We start from the raw sequence: 26,095 nt of genomic DNA on the forward strand, positions 1-26,095 counted from the left end.
TAAAAAAAGACTGGATGTGGCACTTTGTGCCATGGTTTAGTTGAGGTGTTAGGGCTGGGTTGGACTTGATGATCTTGAAGGTCTCTTCCAACCCAGCGATTTGCTACTAACTGGCTACTATCCAGTAAACCTCACCTCTCTACAAAATCCAAAGAGAAGTGGTGATATTCAGGCAAGTTATTGAAAAGAAAAATAGGATCTTGGTATTTTAAATTCTCCATCCATTTAGTAACAAACTATTTTAGCTTTTTAACACACAGTAAGAATTCTCAGGCTGTTCCTCATGAAGGATCTGGTTCGGTTTCTGATTCTCTGTAAGTACTCCACCCAACTCATCTCAGTAAAAGCCAAACCCATCTCTCTGAAGTGTATGCACCTCAATACATAGTATCTGCCAGATTTTCAGCAGATAACGAGAAAAGCCTCCTAGTGAAGTGCAGCACTTGACAATTACACTACAATATTCATTACTGACACTTTCAGAGGCCAACCACACAGTCTAGATATCCATACAGTTCATATCAGGCTATGTGCAGCTCTATAAAAATAGGAATCCTTCCCTAGTGAGCTTACAGATATGATGTGCAGAAGCACCCTATATTCATTAAAAATTTAATCTGGGCGATCATGTGAGCAGCTTCAAAGTAGAAAAATCTATAAATATCCTATTTCTGTAACAGCTATTTATTGTACATGACTTATCCCATCCAAAAGGGTATTCTTATTCAATCACACCTCTGAATGTACTGGAAGGGGTCATTGCACCCAGCAAAGTAAAAGTTTGTTTTTCCCCTACACGGATGCCAACCTGAACAAGAGCATAGAATATTTTTAAGATTTGTTTCTGAAGCAGTACAGAGTAATGGGAGTTATCAGGCAGAAGCTGGATCATCTGCTGCTGAATCCGAGGCAAAAATATTTGCATGGCTGCTATGAGAGGATCTCGCTCCTCTGCCTTTTTGTACCTGCAAAGGAAACAAAAATGTTGGTCCAGGATCTACACACCCGAGATTGTAATGCCTATTCCCCACCAACAATTTAATTTCTGTGCCTTAAAAAAGATAAAAAAATAAGAGCCAGGACACGCTCAATCACTCCCCCCTCCTCTAACCCCCACCTGAACCCTTTGTGCAAATTCACTAAAAATACCTATAAATAAAAAAATGGAAAACAACAAATGTTGCCTTACACAAAGGCAGTTACTGAGAAGAACTACTGTTCTATACTACTGAATTGTCACCTCACAGGAGCAGGGACTTGAACTTCTCTGCTTTTCATATCAATGCCAAACCCAAGCTGGGTGCTGAACAAATGGGAGTGAAAAGCCATTGAAAGGGAAAGACAATTCCTCACTTTGGAAAAGATTATCTTTCTCCATTTACATTCCTTTTGTGTGGTTTATACATATATTTCTAACAATAAGCAATTAAAAACGAAAATTAGTGATAAGCCCCACTACTCTGCTCCTAATTTATGCTTTGTAGATTTAGACTACCAGGAAGATGCTACAGGTAACAATATGCAATAGAAGTATATGCCAATGACAGTACTGTATTCATGACATACAAGCAGAAAATAATTTGCATTCATACATCTAGAATTTGGGGTATCTTCAAACAAAGGAAGTTATAAACGTAAGGATTTCTTTTACAGCCAGATCAAAAGTACAAAGCCTCAAGAAAAAAGTCTCAGTAAATTCATACAGATTACTGCTGGCAGCTCTGCTTTCAATTCACTAATGATACAAAGATGATGAATACTTTTCACTTATTTGCAGGAAAGGAAGCATAAGATAATTACTAATTGCCATTTTCTCTCTGAATTCCCTTGTAGAACTACCAGTGCTGGTGAGAATGTCAATTTCAGTAATCAACTCAGACTGAAAGTACCATCTAGGGATGAACATCAACTTACTCGTAAGTCTTCACCAGCTGATAGAGGCACAGGAGGCTCCCAAGCCAGCTCCCACTGTTTGGAGACTGCAGGTAGTATCCTATCTTGTCTACCACAGCTGTCCAATGGCCAGGGAAGTCATGTTTAATGATAGCACGGAGGCACATTGTCAGCTGGGCTCTAATGCAGGGGAGAAAAAATATAAGTCAATAAGGTGGTAGCATAGTGTAAATTAAAGGATAAATCCCAAATCTTGGTTTATTGGCTACAATATCTATATCATGTCATAAGTATTGTATATATTTTGACAGCACTCAAAGAGTTCTGGGAAGTAGTAGAGGAAAAGCAAGGAAAAAATCCAACAAGATTAAACTTTAAGGAATAAAGTAATTTCAGAACATTTTAGCTACTTTTTTCTCTCCCTCCTTCTTCTTCACATGTATCAAGCAGTATTTTAAAAAAATTAATTGCTCATGAAACCAGCTAGCTTTGTGCTTTGAAAAATGAATCTTGCTTATCAAGCTGAAAGCAACCACAAAAACATAAATTTCTACGTTTTCATTGAAGAATGGCCTGTGTTATGATCCAACACACAGGTTCCTCAAGAAATTATAATTTTCCTGGGATCTTCTACAACAGCACTTTCTCTACATCCAAAGAATATGGGAGAGCCAATTAGTTAAAAGAACATCTTACTGTTTCTCTCCTGCCACACACCTTTAGATGACACTCACGATGGTGAGGCAAGGCAGAACTGTTGACTGACTAAATTGAGGTGTGACTAAAAAAGTCAGTGAGCAGCAATGAACTAGAAAACCTCTGGAGAAATACTTTTAGTTCTGCTAAGCAATGAAAAAACAAAGTCTGCAGAAAATATCAGTTCCCATCCTATCAGCCTCACTTTAATTAAAGGAGTGAACAATCCTAAACTGTAGTGTGCCTGTGATTCTTAACTATTCTTCCAGCAAAAGCAGAACCGCAATTCTTCATTCTTTTAATACCTTAAAATCAAGAACCCTAATACATAGTTAAATACTGGGGTTACACACAAAAAAACTGATGAAATACTTAAGAAAAGGGGCTACTAGAAAAAAGGATTCTTGGACAGTGTTTCCCTGTCTATATTGCAGACAGCCGTGTATGTACTCTCTGCCTTGAATCAGCCAAACAGACAGCTGTCACTACAGCAAGTGTTACAAGACACTTTGAACAGCACCCTTAGAGGATAAACCACATCACAGGGCTCACTGCCAGGTTACTACTTTTCTGAAAAACAAGCACACATGAAAAATTGTAAACAGATTATTATTACTTTTGCAAAAAAAGTACTTGTCTCATCTCCCAAAACATCGAGATTGCCACATTAACAACATCCAGACCAGCAGGTCTGAAAACCTGACCAATAGAACCACCTCTGTGCAATGTGAGGTACCTCACTAGGTCAGGAGAATGAATTATTCCTTCTACAATGTTATCCCGAATCTGCTGACGATCATTTTCATGAATATTAAACGGAAAAACCGCTTCTCCAGGAGGTGGCTCACGGTCCGGCCAGTACTGCGTCACCATGTTCTTCAGGTAAATGGCAGCTAAGTACAAACAGTGGAGAAAGAATAGTTTAACACTACACATTGCTCAGTGCTCAACAGGTAGAACAGCTAAAAGTAGAACAGAGGTGAACAGGCAACTGAAAAACATCACCTGAATTCTTAACAATTATGGGCACTGAGCACAGCTGAGTTAGAAAAACGTTTTTCTTATGATTTCACACAAGATCAGGCTCAAGCACCAGATCAGAACAGGGTATTTCCATCCACATCTATCAAAGTTCTCTCTTTACTCCAGCAGCCTTCCATATGAACATAATATCCCATCATCCTAAACAAGCCAACAAAAATGTACTTATCTGTGTTTTCACTCCTCTCTAAAACAACGACTCAAGCTCAGTAAGTGAAGTTTTGGAAGGCTCATGTAAACAAATCACTGCATACACAGATGGGACACTCTGCTTGGGGAAATGCCCAGTATGAAACTGGCACGTGGCCTACCTTCTATTCAGAGAGAAATGTTTGTTGTGAATTCCCTAAGCTTTATTTCACTATTAGGATTTCCCATAATCCCTCTGAATTGTTCCCTTCTGTCTCACATGAAAAAAAAGAAGAAAAATAAAGTTAATCTTCAACAGAAAATAAAGCAGCATTTATGCATCAGTACTAAAATGCCTGAAGGCATTCTTCAGGAAACATAGGAAATATGGTATGAGGCATTAAAGAAATGTTCTCAATAAACTCTTATGCCTGTACACTACTTTGGTTGATTACTAGCTAGGGTTTTAAAATATAAATAAGATATCCTTGGGTACAATCATTTCTTTTGGTGATAACAAATTGCAAAGTATGAAAACGTGTGTGTAAAACATTTTATAGGAGCAAGAGGAAAAACAGCTCTTTGTCTATGACATGCCAGACTAGACAGACAAGAAAACAGGTCGTGAAAGACCAGCCCAAGACTTTAATCTATTTTGTCCATAGATCTTGTTGTTATACAAATTCTCGGCTTTTAAAAAATTCCCAGGGAAATCTGTTGACTTGCAAATATGACTTAAATGTACTTTTCCATTTTACACCCCTACTCTGTAAAAATAATTACATTCTACACGGGGTTTTTTTTTGCCGAATGACACTGAAATGACAGATTAATTTATAAAAATGACCTTACAGAGTTTAGATTAAGCCTCAAACTTTACTACAGAATGAACTAACAACACCATTCAAAGTTGGATTATCTTTGAAAAAATAAAAGGCCAGCATGACAAACAGAATATGTCAGCACACCCCAAAGCACTCAGGGGATTAATGGGATCTGTACCAAAAAAAACCCAACAGTGCTTCTATGGGAAATTCTGTTCCACATGATAAAAACAAAACTGTGAATGTAACAATATTAATCAATTTACTGAAATACCTGAACAGTCTCTGTATCTGACAAAAATATTATACAGGAGTAGTTAAAATGGATTATGAGAATTTAGAATCTGATCTTCCACAAATGCATAGCCTAAAGTTAACTGCACCTCTATACCTGAACTCGCACACACAGCTGAGCAATCCTTCCAGACATGCTCAGACTGTAACTGTGCAACTCAGCAGTGATGTGACCTTCCTTCGTATCTACTTAAGTCACCAAGATACTGACTAAGTGTATGTGGCTACCCTTGATCTATGAATTAAGGAGTTATTTCCATTTTTCAGAAATTTTCACTTTCCAGGGAAAAGAGATTCAAATAGAGAAACATATATTCAAATGTGATACCCTTTCTATTTTTAAATTCACACTTGTCTTGGCATCATTACTTCTGCACCACAGGAAAAATAATAAGGGTTCTCAGTTTTGAGTAGAAATCATGCTTTTTTCATATTAGTATCACAGCAATCCAGTAGGGATCACTATACACACAGGGAAAGCCAAAGCATACTCTGTCCTATACCCATGGTTTTATCTGACCCTCATGATGGAAAGAAATAGCAAAGAGATCCTTTTCATTTCCTCCTTCAGAACAAACCCGAAATGACTTATATTTCAAGAGTCTGTTCAAGTAACAGATTGACTGAAAGAAAACAGAACAAGGGATTTTATCTCACCTGCCTGACGCACTGGAAATTCAACTTGATCGGATACTATGATTTGCAGCAGACTTGGAGCAAAGTTGATGATCTTATAGGACTGAAATACATAGACAACACAGTTAGTATGTCACTATGTTTAAAATACACTATATTAGCAAATGCTGAATGAGAAATACAAACTAAGGATTTTGCACTGCTTTTGCATCTTTCTCATGGATGTATGAAAGGTTTCAGGACTTGAATTTACCCAGATCTGCACAAATCCAAATAATTACTTGTAAAAGCGAAGCATGTAACAGCACATGGGTAGAATAAGTTAAATTAAAAGGTTCTCAATTACAGATTAGTGATAAAGAATATTTAAATAATTCTAAGAATATGTAGAGGAAAGCACTAGATACCTGTCTTTGAATTATTCAACTTAGCTCTGAAAGTCAAACAGACATTAACATGCTTCACCAATACATGCCATTTATTTGCAAAATAGTTCATGGCAGAACAGCAATAGTAAAGAGATTTAAAAAAAAAAACCTTTTAGAATTGTTTTCAAGTGTAAACACCATGTGCATTAGCCATAGACAACTATCTTTTAGCAAACTAGATGTATAGTGTATCTCAATAAAAACTGGGGAAACAGTGGGACAAACATTTTTAATTAAAATCAAGTGCAGGCAGATAATACTTCAAAACCCACAGCCTTCATGGGAACTTTTCAAACACAACATCAGCCATGCAGCTGAAGAATTTCAAAGAGAAAACAATGTTCAGTGAACTTCTAAGCAAAGCACACCAGATTTGAAAGATGTGACAATCCGATAGCATTATCCTGCTGCCATCCACCAGGGCTCCTCCAGCGAGGAATCACTGAGTCAGCATGGTGCAGTTACTACTAAGCCTTGGCAGATCAGTACTGGTAGGTCAGATCTCTCATCCCTTGGATCCATGTGTTTTATGTTCAAAGGGAGCGGTTTCTTGGGGCTAGATGGCAGCAGCTTTCTGTATTTCTCCTTTTATAGTATATCCTCCCACTAGATTATGCCTGGCAGTTCTGTGGTTGTTCCCAGAGTTGGGCTTTAAACACAAGTATAAAACAACCTCCCATAAACTCTGCCACATTCGAAAGCTGTAAAATAAAAGATATTTTCTGCCCTTCATGTCCCCAGTCCTTTGATCTACCATATCCGTAACAAGGTAAAATTACACTGCTTTCATGATCTCGAAGCGTCCCAGCTGCATCGCGACACTATCATTCACTAATTTTACCAAATCACTTAACTTCTGGCCTTCATTTTATTCACTGTAATGATAGTGTAATTCTAACTCAGAGACTCATTTGATGTTTATAGAGTAATCTGAGATCTGAGATAAAAGCAGTAGTGGCAAATCAAAAGCATACTCTCCCACAATTTCCTTCTTTATAAACTCTAATTATCCCTAAGAAATGCTCCAAATAAAGTAAAAGCTGTAACATCCAGCACAGGAACTCCATTTATCTACAGACACGCTGAACTGGTTGAAGCATACTGGATTCCAAATACCACCTTTTAATCCAGTACCCTGGAGTACAAAGCTTGCCCTTCAGTAGTGACTGGACAACACTGGTGGGTTTTGACGGGACCACAGTCAACTGCAGCATCCTCCAGCACTCAACACCCAAGTTGCAATGATATAAGGAAAGCATGAGAAATCTCAGCAGCACAGAAAACCAAAACCATGCATGAACTCTGACTGTCCTTTCCGTTCTCAACAGTGCCTGTATACTGTTCTCAGACCCAATCTACAAAGCCTTTACTACTATAAACACACTGATTAAAAATGCAGCTTTGGGGGTTGTTTTGTTGGTGTTGGTTTCCTGCTGCAATCCTACCAGTACCACATTTAGGCTGGACACAGTGCTAACAATATTATTTCCCTTTCCCAGTCCACACAGTTTTTATTGAATCTACATTAAAATCACTGCTACTTCAGGAAGCTTTATGGGTACCACTCGTGCCGGCGTACAACTGCTCTCCCTGAAGTTCTGCCAGGATCTACACAAATATGGTCATTTGCCTCGGTGCCAGATCCGCTCAGCAGGCACCCGCGGTGACAAAAGCGCTGTTACGCAGACGGAAGGCGCAGTATCCCCGAGGGGGTCCCATCCCCACCAGCACAGCGCTATGTGCGTGTCTTTACACTTCACCACCACCGCCCCGACAGAGATCGCCGGGCCCATTAAATCCTTCTGTTCCCTATTATTGTCATGCCCGTAATTTACATTTTTACATGGCTCTTTTTACTACTCATTATCAGAAACAAGAAAACTGTGGAGATCAACAGAGACTGTGAGCCCACGTTAGAAACAAGACACACGATTCTGTTGTATTTGTGAAGCTCAAATTACATCCTGCTCATTTGTGCAGCAACAAACCCGGGTCAGGAAAATTACATGCTGTTTGCAGTTTTTAGAACAGAGGACTTTTTAAAAAGCTGCATGCAGCAACATTTTTCCTATACCAGCACATTCTCATTTGTTTAGTTGTCATGCTAACTGTGATCTTGGGATGTGACCCTTCCCTGCATTGCTCCGGACATCAGCAAAGGTGAACCTATCAGAGGAGCAGGTGCAGAGCAACTGTCAGGTATACACTGCAATGTGGAAATGGACATGGAAGAAAAAGAGACCTTGGAGCTGCATGACTTCAAAAAGTCAGTTCTTTATGTCACTGAAGCTGTATCCTAACAAAAGGAGAGCGGGAATACTGTCAGTGCCACAGAAGGAACACAAAACTATCTGCTGATTTTGAAGAGCCATGCCCAGGAGCCGCAGGGAGGCACCAGATGGCTGAAGCAGACCTTCAGCACAACTCCCACAACACAGCACGGTGCTTTGTGCACTTGGTGAATAATTACACTGCCCTGAACCCACATTGCTGCGATCTGGTACAACTTTTTCTGAAAGTGCTGATCCGTTGGGGCATATGTTTATTTTGAAAGAGAAAATGAAAGTTTTTGAAAAACAAACTTTCACTGAGTACTTACAAAGAGCAATTCATTTAAAGCTGTGTCAAACACAGGCTGTTCTTGTATGAATCCTAGATCAGAGCATTTATCAGCGTTAAAAGAGAATCTCATTTCATTTCCACTGGGATTAAGAGGATGGGATACAGCAGTGTGCAAGGCTAGCAGTTATACTGGGAGAAGCACAGAATACTGGGAAGGCATAACTGGGTAAATTGACAGCCAGGGAGATGAGATGCGTATGACCCATGCATGTCACTCCATCTGTGTCCACTGTCTCAGGATCTGTGCACTGCAGCCGCACGGCTTTTTGCACTCTATTCCTTCACCTTTGGCCTAATGTATCCTTCACTGCGTCACCATCACAGCTCCAGGCTTCAAAAGATCAGAGAACACATCTTTATCTGCCTATCTCCTCTTCCATTTGATTAGATACAGAACATATGACAGCCAAGTGAGCCTCAGATGGGCCACTGAAAAACATCAAGATGAAGACTATCACTTGTAAAGGGCTAGAATACAAGGAGAGATAAGTAGCAAAAAATAGATGAAAATCTCCCCAAATGAACCCTACTGAAGCAAATACTTCTTCACATCTAAAGTTCAGATTTGGCTCCCAGGTTTTCACCACTTCATGAAGCATTATTCTTGTGTCTTGCTTGCTGTCACATTTGAAGACCACAACTGATCCAGAACCACAAGAGTCAGTAGCCTTCCCCTGTACTGATGGCAACCACAGCACCCAAGTGCAGAATGGCACTGAAAGGTGCTTCTTCCCCTGCAAAACATCAGGACAATGGATATGGGAAATCTGGAAGGTCTCCTTCAGGTTCTGCAAGCCCAGATCATCCTACTCTACCATTCGTAAACATCATTTTTATACCTCTGAATACAAGTACAGCACATAAAAATCACTGAAAAAACAAGGCACCGCATCTTTGCAAAAACAAATACACAGAAGAAAGTTGTGCCTTGAATTCATGAGCAATTAACTTTTTACAAAGATAATTTCATGGCTTAAATACATCTGGTCCAAATGTTCACCTACCTGGTTTACCAAGTTTTATTTTCTGTTTCTGTGTACTGAAAATGTATACTTAGAAATTCCATCGGCAAACTTTCTGCCGTTGTTAATAGCATTTTCACTCTTGGTTTTTTTAAATACTGTCAGTCACAGACAGTCGTTAAAACAAACCAGAACTTCAAAGGACACTTTTCATGCCCTGCCTATATGCAAAGGTACTATGTGGGGAAGGGAAAACACAAAGTGTTTTCACAGGGTGAAAATAAGCTTGTGTAAGAATCCACCCGAATTTCTTCCCTGTATGGGATCTGCTGCCAAATTCATCCAGTATCAAAGAAACTTCACTTTCCACATAACTTATAATTATCCAAGTCAACTTCCTCATCAAATTGGTCTCAGATTTCTCCCTCTAGGTATCATGAGGTGCTCACTGGCACTTTGAGAGTGGCCTTAAGATCCCTGCCTACTATGGCAGCCAGCTCAACAAAGACACGGAAAGAAATGGAAAAAAGCCAAACTTTATTCTGGACTTCTCTGCTTTTGGGTAATCTTTTCACACTTCTTCCAGCACTGCTACTCAGTTGCTGTCAAAGCCAAATTATGTAACTCCTACTCAACATTTAAAAAGCCCAACTGTATTTCTGCAATTGAGTTCTTGTTTTCTTCTTTGCTACATGCCAAAGGAATGTGTTGCAACATGATGAGCCACTGAAGAATAATGCATAAAAACTGTATGGAAATCCTATCTGAACTGGAATTAGAATGACTCTTTATGTTCAGTAATCAGACAGTATGTTTCACAGCACTGCAAGAACTGGCACATGAAACCAGTATATAACCATAATATAAATAAATAAATAAACCCAGCAAAAGTCCCTGAAATCCAGGAGACAGATGTAACAGGAGTAACAGCCTGGAGCAGATACCGACAAACTGAGTATATTTCTTGGTAGAATAACTAACTGTTCTACTAAGTACAATGTGAGTGATAAATATCATCAAGTGCACACTAATTACATCACAGAGCTGAACTAAAAAAAGGCAGGGCAGGGGGGCAAAAGGAAAAAATGGGGGATGGAAAGAAGTGTACACTTAGAAACCCAAGAGGCTAAAAGGGAAATGACAGCAATTACATGACATAGACACTGACCTGGCAGGAAATTACTGCTCTAGTTTAGCAAGAATCAGATTTCAAATAAATCCCACATTTACAGTTGTGTTCAGATCATAGAGAGCAGTGAAGTTTGTTGATGATTTGGAAGTAGCATCAACCAAGGAGAAAGATCAGAAAAATCCTGTTAAGAACTGAATGATCTATAAAACTGCACCAAAAAAAACAGAATAGGGTAAGAGGCCAAAGTACACAGTCAGGTACCCAAGGATGACAGAATTTCTCCTAAAAACTTGAGATTTCTGAGTGAAGAACAACAACAACAACAAAGGATCAAGGGACTTTGGCATATTGCGTGATAAGGAACATTTAGATGCTGGACACAAAGAAGACAATTGTAGATTTAGTATTTAGTGAGGTATTAGCAGCAAGACTTTCTGGAACACTGCAAATACAAATGACCAGACTCCACAAGAAAGATTATTTCAAAGGAAAACCAGTGCAGAGAAGAGCTGTGCTCCCATTACTAGATTTCATAAATTCAGTTTTATGATATGTCAAAGGAAACATAGCCTGCTGAGGCTAGAAAAACAGGCCTCTAGGGGATCAGCCTTTGACAAATGTGTCAGAGAGGGTACCAAGAAACCTGTTCTAGTTTAGAAGTAAGATTGGCACAAATGGATAGAAATTGACCATAAACAAATTTTGGATGAAAAACACTTGTTTCTAGCTACAATGGTAAGAAAATTCACAAGCAGCCTTCTAATAGATATAAAAAGGGGGAAAAAAAAAAAAAAAAAAAGGAATCCTGATTCCATTTCTGAATGCAGTTAGATGATAATCCAGAAGGCAGACAGCAAATTCATTGATTTGGGTATATCTGTATGCAGGTGCAGGAACATCCAGAGGAGAAAGAAGCATTTTCAAACATGTTGGATCTTCTTACAGGTAGAAAAGCTTTCATTCATGTAAACTCTACTCCCCATGCTCTACATTGAAAGCAAACTGTAGAGTCAGGACTATTAGGATATTGTTCTAAAAGGCTCTGTACCAGTACAGCACTGAGGTGCCTACAGCCAGACACTGTCTTGGTGCACTAGCAGGATTTGCAGTGTCTGGGAAGCTCATGGCACTACCTGGATTCAAAGTTGAATGCCAACGTACACTGCAGATGAGCTCACACAGCCAAGTTTTACCTCAACACTCCCAAACCTGTCTCAAGAGCAGCATCCCTGTAACTATGACACAGAATAAAGGTGACTCCTGCTCTGCTCAGCCAAAGGCTCTGCCACCACTTCGGGTACTTACTGCTAGAGAATTTTCTGTTAGGTTGGTGGATTGGTCCCTTTGCTAGAACAAGATAAATGCTAGAACAGCACCTGGATTCCAGCACTTGCAGGAACACAGGGACATGTCAACACCACCGTAAGATACACGGGAGGGGAGTCTGACACATCGCTTTGAAGCCTCGCTTCAAAAGCACTAAAAAGCTTCAAGATGTCAAAGTCCCACGTTAAGTAACATTGCTCAGGAGCACTTTTGTTCCCCTCATCCAAAGTCGTGTCAAACCCAGCACTGCATCAGCACATTATGTCAGATACATCATGCTTCACCTAGTGACAGGAAGCCTACACAAAAATAGGTATGCCTCGATTCCAGGATTCATTCTTCATAAGAGTTAGAAAAAAGAAAAGGCATCAAGTATTTTAAAAGAAAAATCTGCATATCAACCTGTTCTCAATAAGCCTACTTGCACTCTTGAATCTAAAACTTGTGTCTTTCATGAGAATTGCACTATCCATCACTTCAACTTACAACACTTTCAGCTCTCAGTCTTAAAATGCTTTCAAGACTGTTCCTGAGCTTCAAAGTACTTACTGGTGATGACAGCGTTAGGAGCAGGACGCAGGAACCCAGAATCTGACTCTTTGTTCTGAACAGAACACTGTAGTAGCAATAGTTTGCATTGATGTTTTGACTGCTGTGCAACAGGCTGCTGACAAATATTTGTCATTTTCCTCTCAGCCCTTACCAGTAGGGATAAAAACAGATACTGACGGATTTTCAAAGTAACTATGCCAAAAAGAGAAAAGAGAAAAGAAGCCTTGCATCCTTATCTAAATATTCACGAGAGCATTCTCAATGTCCAGCATCTAATCCACTGACTTACTAAAGGAATTTACCAACTGCTAAAGCAAGGATTAGCTATATCTAATTCAGAAGGAGTTTTAAGTTGCCTAAATATAAAGCTAAGCTGGAGGAGCAACCCTAAATAGCAGAATTCCAGACAGCCAATTATCATTGACTGTTTTGTTAACACACCAACACAACCAAAATATCCCGAGCCCTCAAAGAGAATTGATCAAATATTCCATGAAAGCATCGAAATTAAAGCTTTATTAATGCTGTGCATGGGAACTTTTTCTTTTCTCGAACGTTCAGAGGTTGGGGTCAGTTTCATTCAGTCCATACTGCCGCTACTCTAGGAACAGGTCCTTCTCCCAGAGGGTGGCTGGGCACTGAAAAAGGCTCCCCAGGGAAGTGGTCACAGCACCAAGCCAGACAGACTTCAAGAAGTTTTCGGACAACGCTCTCAGGCACATGGTGGGGTTCTTGCGGACGGCATTGGGCAGGGCCAGGAGTCGGATTCGCTGGTCCTGATGCGTCCCTTTCAGCTCTGCATATTCTATAATTCTATGACTAACTGCAGGATGCCACGACACCCACTGTCCATGAATCCTAACGCGCCTTCCTCGAAGTTTCTCTTGCCGTGCCGCTGGACGGGACAGAACGCCCACCCGAGCGTCACTGCCGCCCGTCCCCTGCCAGCGCCAGGGCGCGACCCGCGCAGGGCCACATCAATGTCATCCCTCCCAACACCGAGCGGCAGCGCCCCGGCCACGCCGAGCGCCGGGCTGCCGCACCCGGGAGCGCCTGCCCCGGAGTCAGAGCACCGCGGTCCCCGCCGAGCGAGGGCAGCGACCCGCCCGGCCCCGGCCCCGGCCCGGGCCCCCGCTGCGGGCGGGCGGTCCCGGCGCGGAGCGGGGGTCGCCCCCCGCCCCTGCCGGCGGGAGCGGACGCCCCCGTGCCGCGCGTGGGGCGGGCTGCCCGCGGGTCCCCCCTTACCTGGTTGAGCTCGTTCTCGGCGGCGACGCGCAGCTTGGGGTCTATGGTGCCCTTCAGCGCCTGGATGATCCTGTTGGGATCCATCTTGGCCTTCGCCTGCCGGCAGGCAGCGCTTTCCCGGGACAGCAGGACGCGGAGGAGCCGCCGCTAGCGCCGCCGCCCCCCCGTGCCACCAGCGCGGGCCCGCGTCCCCCACCCCCCCCGGCCCCTCTCCACAGCCATTCACCGGTTTGCGACAGCTGGATATCGGGAAACGGGCGCTGCTTTACGGCCGCGGCGCCGCCTTCTGGCTTCGGGAAGGGGTTGGCGAGAGGCGGCCGCCATCTTGTTGTACGGATAGGAGTCGGTCGGGAGGGCCCGCAGGGGGCGGGGCTGGCGGGCCGTGGCTCCATGGGGGCGGCCATGCCTCCGTACGGAACGCCGGGGGTGACCCCCGCCGCGCCGGGCCGGAGTATTTTTAAATTAGGATTTTAAAAGATCCATTTTCCTTTCTGAATAGTTTACTCTGTTTTTCTAGGTAGCGCTTCAGTTTTCATACCAGGCTTGCGTGTTCTGTATTTGTTACCCCGCGAGTCGTTCGCGCTGGCATTAAGAGTGAGAACACGGGGACTGAACGAGGTGGGTGGTGAGGTCAGGTCCATGGAGGAGAACTGACACTGGTCCCACTTAGCCACCTGCCTCAGGGACGTGTCCTGCACAAGAACCACTGACAACATACTGGAAGACAGAAGTTTGCTCCAAGGAGCTTACTAAAATGCACAGTTGGGTCACACGTCGTAATTCCTGCTTCTGAGCAGGTTTCTATGTGATACTTGTCCTCATCATTGTGTAGGTTAGTAGAACCTGAAAAGGGTTTGCTTATCTTAATGCTGTTTGTGTGTGAGAGGAGGTGGGAGATGTTTACCCCTCAGGTTGTCAGGAATATACAAACACCACCTCTAACACTTCAAAACTCGAAACACTTGCCCCACCCTGATTCTTCACCTCTTGTGTATTATTTCCCCCCCTAAAACATGCCAGTGAACCAAAGTTTGGAACATCCGTGCAGGTGTAAGAAAGATGTCTGTCAAACGTGTAATTCTCAGGTAAACAGACCAGAAAATCCCCTTGACTAATACGGTTTTGGTGAGCCAAATCCTTTGGTTACTTCTGCATGTGATGTTTTACATAACATTTACAAAACAGGTACATGTGATTAACTGGTAGGAAGAATAGAAAGACTCTTTTCTGTGCTTAGGAGGAGTCAAACCCAACGGCAAATACAAGATCATTCCATTATGTAGGTGCCTTAATAACAAAGTTGGACAATATATCATTTGTTCATTGTAATTACAGTATAAACCAAAATGCTAAAGCAGCTGGCACTATAGTGATTTAATAATAATTTTAAAAATGTCCCTTAGTAACTTTTCCTCTAATTAAAAAGGAATCTAGCTGCCACAATAAATTGCACCTAGCTGGCATGTGGAGATTGTGCGCTCTCTTGTGGTTTTCATCACCTTTTGAAGTGTTGCAGAACACCTGATCATTATCTTTCCTTTCTCCTGTGATGCAGCTCTACAGCATCTAGCAAGAAACCATAGGCACTTTCATTGACCTTTCCATTTCTTCTTAAAAGCAGATGAGACTATGCTCAGTAATCATAAAATCCAAACAAAAACAATGTTAGTGTAAAAAGTATATATTAATAACTACGGTGATTCTTTGTTGCTGTCCCATTTTGATTAAGGTAATAAATTATCCAGGGAAAACTGCCCATTTAAAATCTTGGATTCCATATCAAAGCAAATCCAAATTGCTTTAAAAGATCTGTAGTGGTGTATATTCTAGTCTATTCCTTTTCCCAAATTAGCATGTTATGGACAGTTTAAGAGCAGTCCTGTTTCATTCCATTTCTGTGTGTTCATTCATGGTAGGTAAACTTAAAAGTTATTAAATTTATTTATTGAAGGGCTTCTGTAGAGCTGGTGATGTAAAATATATCAATAAGGAACAGAATATACTTGAAAGGTATTATAACATCTTCCTAAAATGTTTTTCAGAATTTTATTGCACTTGCCACTTGCATTTAAAATGGTATTTTTAGTGTTGCAAGCATTGTAGTCTTGCTGTTTCCTGGGTTTGCTGGATGCTCAATACTTCCTTCTGTAGAACATGAAACTTCATAGATACCAGTGACTATGTTAGTCTAAAAATAAGTTTAGTCATTAATTGAAATATTTTTATGTGACTTCAAAAACTTCAGGATTAAAGTAACTACTGGTAAGCAAGAACCCATATGCCTTTTTGTTAGAGCAAAGATTCTGTTAATATTTGGGGTTTAATCTACTTACAATGAATGGTTGGGTATGTTTTTTTTAAATCTGTTCTGCTAATCTGCAAATAAAGAATCAGGTAAAATTCAGAGATTTTTCTTGTCAGCTCTCTAACTGCTGGTGACGGAAGAGCCAATGTAAAGGGACAAGTGAGATATTAAAAAACTACAGCAAGTAGTTTTTCCCCTTAACTTTTTTTCTCCCTTAACTACAGCAAGTTAAGGGGGGGGGGAAAAAAAAAAAAAAAAGGTGATAGTACCAGGGAGATAGGAAGATAATGAAAAGCAAAGATGTGGGGGTTTTAAAGCTCCAAAGAATTCCAGGTGTGCTATACAGTTTTGTAAAGTATTTAGAACAAACGATCTTATTTTAAAACTCTGTTGTGAAACCAAGCATTTTCAAAGTAACCAGTTCGACCTGAACAAAAATTAGACCCAGTTCTTTACAGAGTTGCCATAAAGATAACTCTGTTAAATTCAGGAACTTGGGGCAAAACTTGAAAAGACTTACATCTTGCAGGTTACTTGCAATTAGTCCTTTGGCTTGTGGTGGCTTTGAAGTGTACTCTGATGAGGTCTCAGCTGCACGTAACACTTTCTGCTGGCATAGAACAACCCCTCTCTTCATGCCAACCAAGTCCCTTTAGGACAGCACCTGGTTGTAAGTTGTAGTTAATAACAGACACTCCTGAAAAAGCACAAGGAAGAAAAGCACTCCTCTGCGTGATGTGCTATAGGCTAAAAGCAAGCCCCTGTTTCCAATGCAGGGTTTTTTTCACTGTAGTAAACTAATGACTAAATGATAACTAATGATCACTGAAGTGATTGGATTGGTACTTAGCATAAAGCCTTCGTTCCCTACCAACCATATCCCAAACCTCACTCTAGGACCCAAAAGCTGTATGAACTAATACTCTGCAGCCAGATTAGTACTTCACAATATTATTTTTTGAAGTACAACACTGCCAGGAAACATTCAATCCACAAATACAAATACAAGGTTTTTTTCACTCTTAATAGAATTATTTATAGTTTGGAGAAAATTAAATTGATCAGAGGTTTGTGAACAAGCATGTAACTAGGGTTAATTCATTTTTACCTGGTAATGGTACTGTATCTCTCCAATTATAATACACAACAGACTTTTCATATCCTTCATAAGACATGTATAGGTTTAATAAAGAGCTAGCAAGGGTGATCTGCAACAGATAAATGTATTCCAATCCTCCAGACATAAGCCCTTGATCAGAGTTAAAATTCCAAAGCTATCTCCCTTGCTGACTGTTTTGTTGTAGTAGCTATAGATAAAGCAGTCAGGGAGGAAAAGGTACCTAAACTTAACCAGCAGGGCAGAGCAGTGACATTGTCTTCACCGCCACTGCAGCCTGCAGATGGAGGTTTCCCTAGCTGCAGGAACTCAGCCATGGCAGTGGTGGGAGATTATGCATTGTCTCCCCTCACTTCCATAACCTGGGAAAAAAACCCCACTAGAGTCACAAGTCCATTAGAATTTTGAAAATTTTAAGAAAGCCTTTGTCACTGTTGAACCCTCCTCAGCTGGCAGCTCTGCCCCACACAGCCACTCCCCTCCAATGGGACAGGGAAAAGAACTGGAAAGGCAAAAGTGAGAAAGCCCATGGGTTTAGATAGACAATTTAACATTTAAAGCAGGAACTCAAGCAAAGCCAAGCAAGGAATTCATTCACCACTTCTTATGGACAGTCAGGTTTTTAGCCATTTCCGGGAAAGACTAGGGCTCCATCACATTTAATGGTGACTTCAGATGTCAGACATCATAACTCAAATGGCCCCCTCTCCCCTTTCTTCCCCCAGCTTGTATTGCCAAGCACATCATCATCTGGTCTGGGGTATCCCTTGGGTCAGTTGGGATCAGCTGTCCTGGCTTTAACCCCTCCCAAATCCTTGTGCTCCCCCAGCCCACTCCCTGGTGGGGCAGTGTGAGAGCCAGAAAAGGCCTTGACTATGCAAGGGCTGCTCAGCGATAACCAAAACATCCCAGAGTTACCAAATGCTGTTTTGGTCACAAATCCAAAACACAGCCCCATACCAGTTACTCTTATTAAAATTAACTCTCTCCCAGCCAAACCATAGTTCCAATATTTCACCATTGTCAAGAGAAGGAAAAAAAAGAAATTTACTCACTATGAAAATATAGTGTTTCTTACCTTTAAAGTTTATCTTCAGCAGGCTGCATGAGAGAAGTAAATCAGAGAATTTAGGTGGTATCCAATTTGCACAGCAGACAGCAATAGGAGATATAGCTGAATGGTGATGCCCCTTTGTATGTTTTAATTAGACCCAATTATAATCCTGTTATAGTTAAGGCATTTTGCCTAATGCAATCATTCAGTCAACTTCATTTAACAATTACTGAGGAAAAAGAAATGTAAATACAACTTACACTGTCAGACAGTATTTACATGAAAACTACACAGTGAAGTATTTCCAGGTTGTGAAACTCACCTGTTAAATGCTTTGCCCAAAAGCAAAATAAAGAATTAGGTCACTGGTCTGGACACACTGACTAGACTAAAATTGTGTCAGGAGAAAGTGCACTGAAATATTCTGAAGTAACTTGAGAAGCTTGCAAAACATTTATTAGTCTAGAATAACGAGATATCCCTACCCTAGTGTTTATCATCATGAGAAAATCATATGGCATAACATTTTTAGGTATTTTGGAGATCAGAATAGCAATTTTCTAACAGTGGATTTTGGCCAGCTATGGAAAAAAGGTACTTGGCTGGGTCTTCTGCAGTATTTTTTTAAACATAGTTTTAGCATTTAAGGTTCAGTTACAGTCTTTTGAGTTGCTTCTAGTCTGGAACCTTCTTTAGGACAATATCTGTTCAGTTGTACTTACCCTCCTTTTTGTAACAGAGGTTGGTAAAATCCGTGTTCACATATGGCTAAAACCACACTGAAAAACAGCAGTTCTGGCTAAAAAGGTACTATGTGAGAAATCCATGGGATTAAACCATATTTTTTAGTTATTCTAAGGGATGAGACTTTTCCAAGTTGTGTATTCTTGTCTATAAAAAATAGCAGGACAAAACCAGACATTTTATCTTATAGTAGTTACTACTGTAGAGATTATTGTGATTCAGGCTGATAAAGCCTAAAACCCTTCACTTTTTAAAGAAAGCCTCCATTATATGACCTATGGTCAAGGAATTATATTATTAGATTTTGTATTTCACCATATGTGCACAATTCTGGCTGTAACTATGTATTCTTTTTAGCTAGGAATGTAAAAAACCATCTTATACAAGATACAGCTCTGAAATTGAAATATTCACCTCATATCTAGTTAAACTGTGACTTATTCTGCAGTCGGTGTTTCTGTAAATAAACCTCTTTGTTGGCTAAAGTCAGAACTAGTATGTTTAAAAATACAAAATACAGGCACAGCGTACAATAGTTAAGGCTTGACATTTTTGTAGTGGTAAAAACTAGGTTTCTCAGAGCTTATCCTAACCAAAATTTCTCTCAAAATTTGCTAATGGAGTTAAACCCAGACTTGAAATATGATCATCCTCAAAACCTGTAGGAAAAAGAAAGCTGAGTTTGGAACAAAATGAAGATCTTTATGCCAGTAACTTTCTGATGTCATGCCAGACTTGTTTTGGTATCTGCATGATAGCAAGGGCAAACTGAAGTTGAAGCTGTGAAACCACTTTGCTAGAACCAGCAGCTTTATACCAGGTCTCAAGTTTATTCAGTTTAGGTTCTTACTTCTGTGTTTAAACAAGCAGATAAGCTCAGCTGCTTTCACTTTGCATAATCCTGCTTCAGCCTTAGGACTACCAGTCAGACCTGTGCACTGGCTATTTTAGTACACTCAGATCAAGTACTTTCTACTGTTAAAACAATTGACTGAAGGTATTGAAAGGAGAGAGAACCAGTGACCCACCTTTTTACTAGTACAAATTACCATTTTAAACACTGGAACTATTTATAGTATTTGACACTGCAGCTTAGACAAGGACCTACATCATGGCTGTTCAGTTCTCAGGCCACAAGAGTGCTGAAGGCTGGTGAAAAAGCCCAAGAGCTTTAAGAAAGGCATTTCAGAAATGCTTCCTAGTGTTTGTATTCAGATTTGATGTAAAATGCAAGCTTCAACTACAAGTACCAAGTTCCTTAGTTCTCTGAAATGAGGAAATAACCTGTATTAAAATCTGATTCAAGTCTCATGCAGGGGGGAAGCCATACACATTTATGCTTCATAAAGTTGAATTTTAACTTTAAAAAATATTGCAGATGAACAACAGTGTAAGCCAGCCCCTTCAGTAACTGTTTGCAGGTTTAAGAATTTCAGCTACTTCACTATTGAAGGACTGATGCTATGACCATGCTAGATTTTGAGAGGCTATGTATTTAAAAGAAGTAATTCTAATGAAATATGTAGCACTGCACTTGTAATTTCCTGGCCTTTCAGGTAGCTAAGAAAGAAAAAAATGTAGCTAAATCTTGAATTCATTTTGATCATGGTAACACTCTTGAGTGGCATTAAGCAGGAACTAAAACAATCCCAGTTAAATACAAATTACCCAAAATTATTGAAACTTGGAGACCGGTTCTTTTCATGTACACCCCACTTCAGTGATACATCTTAAAATTAAAACCACGGGCAAGATTAATACTAAAATGCATATTAACTTGTTTTATTGAGGCACAACAAGGCATTGTGAATAGCCCATACTTGAGGCAATCAATAGTGTAGTAAGCTGGACATTAATACAGTTTAGGGTAAGTGCAAACAATATACATTCACAGCTTTATTAGCAAGGCTACATCACAACTGATAAAGTGCCAAATTAGTGCTGATTCAGTACCCCAACTCCATGATTTCACCTTGCAAAACAGGACCACCAATTCCCCCCAATAATGAACCACATATCCTCTATAAAGTCAGTAGTAAGTGCAAAGCTAGTCCCACCCCCCTCACCAAGGTGTTTGGAGCAGCTCTTTTGTAAACATTGCACTGGATTTTAGTCCTGATAAAGGAGGTATCCCGAAAAGGTGGAGTATTTCCAGCTACTTCCATAGATGGCTCCCCGATGCAGCCGTAGCCAGATCTGATCTCCCTGGAACAGCTGCAGCACTGCATGGTTACTGGCTGTTTCATGGTCAGGAGCCCCATCATTTGCATATGCTGACACAAGGACCTCTTCATTCTTCATGAGATTCACATACAGAGGGACATTCACAGCCAGTTTCAGCATGTGGAAGATGAAGACATAGGTTCCGTTCACTGGACAGTTGAACCGACCAAGCTGGATATCAAAAGTTTCTCCAAGGTTGTTCAGCAACAGGTCAAACACAATGGGCTGGTCTAGAGTTCCAGGGGCCAGGTTGGATGTTCGAGCAGCAGAGAAGGCGACCCTCATCTGCTGCGGGAGCGGGTAGACGTGCACCGGGAGTATGGTGGCAGCCTGGCTCGTCACTGGCATATCCACAGGGGTGATGCTTCGAGAGTCTCCCTGCCCGGAGTCCCCACTGTTAAAGGTCTCATTGTCTCGTTCTGGGCTGCTCACCTGAGAGGAGTCACTCCACCCTGCTGTTAAGAACCATTAGCAGTGATAAGTACTACAACAGAAGGATAACCTTAAGCCTGTGAGGATAATCTCAAGCAGCAAGTGTACAGGCTTTGCAGCAGATTGATCTTTGAGCCACAGCAAGCTGTCAAAGGACCCCGGCAAGAACAGAACTTTGCTGACTTATATCCATCACACTTGCATTGAGCAAGATGAGACATAACTGGGCTATGAACAATTACTTCTTATACTTCAAAGTAGGAGAGTGGCAGTAGGTTGTAATCATTTTAGCTTTAGTATGTCATGTCAACTTAAAAAGCATATACTAACTTCTGAAAGGAAATAAAATTAATTGCTGAAAACACGGACAAAGTTAGAGCCAAGTCATCTTCAAGGTGTCAATTTTCACTTCATGTTACTCAACGCTTGTTCTTCTGTAGTTGCATTTCTAGTAGACCTTGTCAACTTACAGTGCTAGAATATTTTAAGTTTGACAAACTAGAGTTGCGTTTAAGTTTTCTGCACCTCACTCCCCAAAATAAAGCTGGTAATCTTTTCAAATATCTAAGTTAAAAGGATCTAGAATGAAACCATTAGTAGATCCGAGAAACTTAGAGCAGTCACACTTAAGTTACAAACCATTGTTATTTCCACTGGAAAACACCACCTTGAGATGATAAAATAAGAAGTTGCTGTGAGATCTTAATGCTAATGAGTATTTCCATCAGCTGTTAATTCACCATGATCTCTTATTTAGTTCCCTTCTGATGTATATTCTATGAATCATCCCTCAAACTAGGATATGACCTGCTTTATCCTAAAACAGCTTCCACAATATGCTCTTTAGTCCTTAAAATAGTGATCTACAGCTACTCTTCATCTCACTTCCCACCTGTAGCACTGGAAACCCATCTTTTTCCAGCAGATACAGTAGTAACAATTCTTGTTTCCAACTCCTCAAAACTTGCTATTCATGCTTGGACTCAACTAGCCTTATTTATTTATTTAGGTTTTGTACTCCACTATGGAAATACAGAGTAAACCTGTATTACCATATACATTTTCATAGGAAAAATTATTTTACAAAGTCTCTGTGACCTGATAGCCTACCTAGAAAAAGGGGAGACACTACACAATTAAGGGGAGAAACCCAGTGCTTCATTCTTGAACACAGGGAACTGCCCTGCGTGTGTTTTCCTAGTCAGGTTATTTGTGAAGTTCAGTAAGTGAACTTCACAAACACAAGTACCATTGTGTTAAAACTTTGACATGAAGACTCCAGACTGAGAATAGTGAAATTAAATCATCTGCTGTGCAATGCTGTGGAAGAACAGCACTCAAGCCTCCAGCTAAGCTTGAGCTTGGTGTAAGTTAACCAATCTGCAAGGTGAGTGATGGGATTCTGCTTTTCACACTGTACCCAGTAACACCCCAGCTGCAATGCCCAAGCACATATTGAACTACTGGGGGCCTGATGTTGGTCTTACCTCTGGAATTTGCTCGAGGACCGCTACTTATCCCACCTCGTTTGTAGCACTGCTGGTAGTTAACATCCTAAAAGAGAAGTGTTTGGAAGACAGCTATAAGCAGATCTGAAGTGTGAGGCAAATAGACTTCTCTGCACAATGAATTCAGTCTCTAGAATAGACAGTGACAGTTCAGCAACAAGGTGTAGATAAACAGCTTTACCTATGGAAAATTTACAATAGCTTGTATGAAATTAAAGATCTCCTTTGATGCCTGTTGTAGCAAGTTGGCTTCTGAACTGTGAACACAGTTGAGGTTACTGAGCACTACCCTTAAGTCTCAAGTCTGTTCAAAGTCCATCAGCCTGCACAGAAGACATTGACGGACCCTTTTCACACTAGGAACCTTTGCCTTCTTCCTTTTTTATTTATGATTTTTTTGGCCTAACCACATTGTCAGCCAGTCAATTTAGGAGTTCCTTATTTTACATTAGAGGCATATTAGTGAACCAGCTCTTAAAATAACAGACCAGACTCAAACATTGTTTTTTACCATCTGTTTGCATTTCAAAGATTCCTTTCAGACTAAAATCAACCGGTCATACAGAGATGTTACCTGTCTGAACTGACTTATTTCAACTGCTGTCTACCATTCCACAAAAGGGTTTGCCTGTGAAACAAAACCAACCTCTAGCTTGAAAATCATAGTTCACCTGTTAAGATAATGAAAAACTACCATATTAAAAGATTTGGCTCCTGTACAGTGGAAGGCTGCTGGAAATAAAGTCAATACTTACCCTCTGCGAATATGGCATTCCAGCATAATCTCTACCAGGAAACTGTAGCTGGCCATAGTTGCCATTAGTTAATGAAGGTGAACCTCTGTAAGCATCAAAACCTGTTCAAATAAAGTTGATTATTCAGTATCATTCATTGTTTGATTTACAGTACAAGTCCAGAACATAACTACAGCTCTTTTTTTGGCAATTATTTACATTAAGTCATGCAGTAACAGAGCTATTCTTAAATTTGGAATTGAATACGAACCTTGCTACTCCCATAGCAAATGCATTTAATTAGCTACTCACACACTGTGGCTATATCAAAATTGTGTATTTAAAGATGTTAACATCAGGCCCTATCCATTGCCTGTGATTACTAATAGGATGTCACAGAACAGCAGAAAAGCTTGCTAAATCCAGAGATGGGATTAAGAAACCATTTCTTTTCTGTTACATACACTGAGCTATTACTGGTATACATTTAGGGGCTACTATAATATTTTGCCTCTTTAGCTATTAACTTATTAACTTAAGCTATTATTTAACTACCAAAGAAGAGCTGCAAGTAACTTCATACCAGACACCACCAAACCCCAGACTGCTGTTAAGTCAGAACTATAAAACTCATCATCTGATACATGTTCCTACAAGGTACTGAGCAGGCTCAGCCCAACAACTGAAGCACCTATCCCAGACTAAATGCCCTTCCACTTCAAAGGGAATAGACCACAATCTGCAGCTGGTAGCTACCAACTACTTTAATTTAGTAACAGCTTAAAGTCTGCTGAAACTCGGTAGTACTTCAGCCAGCAGCAAAAGAATAACTGGTCTGCAGAGACCAAATAAGTTTCCTCTTAAAACAGTTTGTTATTCATCTAGAAGGGCTCTTCACTCCTGGGAGCCTTTCCCCCATCCTGGTTCCTGCTGGTAATATTAAAGTGAGCAGTGCTAAGGAAAAAATGCCTTATTTTGGGCAGACAGAGGCCAAATATCTGAAGAGAAAGATGCCTGCCCAGTTTGTCAGCAAGATGCCAAGAGAAAGAATTAAGTGGGTAAAAAGTTCAGAAGAGCAAGTGGAATTGCCAACAGAAAAGTCCATATGAGTAATCTAATAACCTATTAGTGAAAGTTTCTATCTTGATATTTAGGCAAGCTATGAAATTGCTCTGCCATTTGGCCTGACATCTCAAGTACAGGGACCACAAATAGAAGTCAGAATGAACTTCCTTAAATTCTACAACAGCGGGCCCTATTATCTGCACATTGCCCTTAAAGTCTTGAAACATTTCACATATAGAACATGAATTTAATACTGTGTTGTGCTAAATCACATTCTACTGGCAGTACATTAGATCTTTAGGATGATAGTAAATACAGACATACCTTTGTACCCACCAGGGGAGCGATACGAACTAGCCAGCGACCTTCCACCTCTAGCAGACCCTCGGACAGAGCCACGACTGTTGAGGTAAGGCTGAGGGGGTCTGGGAATAACATTAGCCTGTGCTGGATAAAAGGCAAGGCTACCATTGCTAACAGGAACAGCTCCATCAGGTTGATAGTTCACTGCTTAAAACAGAAGGCACAGATAAGTCAAAGCTTTTTATAAGTGCAGTAAGTTATCTCACACAGAAGCAAGGGCAGTATTAGGATATTCAGAGACCAATTAAGCTGGTCTGAATATTCTGTTCTTCTGTCCCTTCATTACTTCATTTAAGTGATTGGATCCTTCCCTTTATTTTGTAAAGCGTAGTGCTTTGTTAAAATCTACTGTAGACAGCACAAGCTCTCAGTGTAAGCCCCTAATGCATTCAACAAGAGTCAGTTGCACAGGTGAGAACAAGCTCAAAACATCGAGACAAACAGCAAAACAAACTCCATCACACCTAGATAGAAATAAGATAACTATGGAAAGCAGATATTTAGGTTCAGTCTCTTCAATAGGCATTCCTACCACATACTAGGCAGTTTTCAAGGAAAATGTATTCAAGGATACTTTTCACTCAACAAGGGTGAGTGGTTAACTTTAAACACAAACCTTGCAACCACAAATGTACTTCTACAAGACCATGCTTTATTTCAATCCAAAAAGCTTAAAATTGATTCAGAACAATAGTATAAATCCCTGTGTGAAGTCTGTGCAGAGCCATTGCAAAAAGCTAATTAAAAAATTATGATTTCCCACAAAAAAA

The 26,095-nt window shown here is 40.5% G+C and overlaps 2 protein-coding genes across 18 annotated transcripts in view; both read right to left on the reverse strand.

Moving 5' to 3' along the window:
- The window catches only part of IPO8 (importin 8), a 47,409-nt gene extending 33,475 nt beyond the window's left edge, over window positions 1-13,934 (reverse strand). For both annotated transcript variants that reach the window (XM_040061788.2, XM_040061789.2), the window contains exons 1-5: window positions 13,781-13,934; window positions 5,535-5,616; window positions 3,326-3,482; window positions 1,915-2,073; window positions 809-965 (exon numbers count right to left, since the gene is read on the reverse strand). In XM_040061788.2, the coding sequence (XP_039917722.1) occupies window positions 809-965; window positions 1,915-2,073; window positions 3,326-3,482; window positions 5,535-5,616; window positions 13,781-13,864 (639 nt within the window). In that variant the 5' untranslated portion in view covers window positions 13,865-13,934. The remainder of the gene's footprint in view (window positions 1-808; window positions 966-1,914; window positions 2,074-3,325; window positions 3,483-5,534; window positions 5,617-13,780) is intronic.
- A 6,824-nt stretch (window positions 13,935-20,758) lies between these two features.
- CAPRIN2 (caprin family member 2) overlaps window positions 20,759-26,095 on the reverse strand; it is a 32,824-nt gene continuing 27,487 nt past the window's right edge. For 5 of the 16 annotated variants that reach the window (XM_040062133.2, XM_040062127.2, XM_040062124.2 and 2 more), the window contains 4 exons: window positions 25,287-25,472; window positions 23,919-24,019; window positions 23,143-23,209; window positions 20,759-21,678 (listed from right to left, as the gene is read on the reverse strand). In XM_040062133.2, coding sequence (XP_039918067.1) covers window positions 21,110-21,678; window positions 23,143-23,209; window positions 23,919-24,019; window positions 25,287-25,472 — 923 coding nt within the window. In that variant the 3' untranslated portion in view covers window positions 20,759-21,109. The remainder of the gene's footprint in view (window positions 21,679-23,142; window positions 23,210-23,918; window positions 24,020-25,286; window positions 25,473-26,095) is intronic. The other 11 variants (XM_040062135.2, XM_040062132.2, XM_040062131.2 and 8 more) reach the window with 4 other exon arrangements.

The sequence above is a fragment of the Hirundo rustica genome, chromosome 4 (assembly GCF_015227805.2).
Source record: "Hirundo rustica isolate bHirRus1 chromosome 4, bHirRus1.pri.v3, whole genome shotgun sequence".
Lineage (NCBI taxonomy): Eukaryota > Metazoa > Chordata > Aves > Passeriformes > Hirundinidae > Hirundo > Hirundo rustica.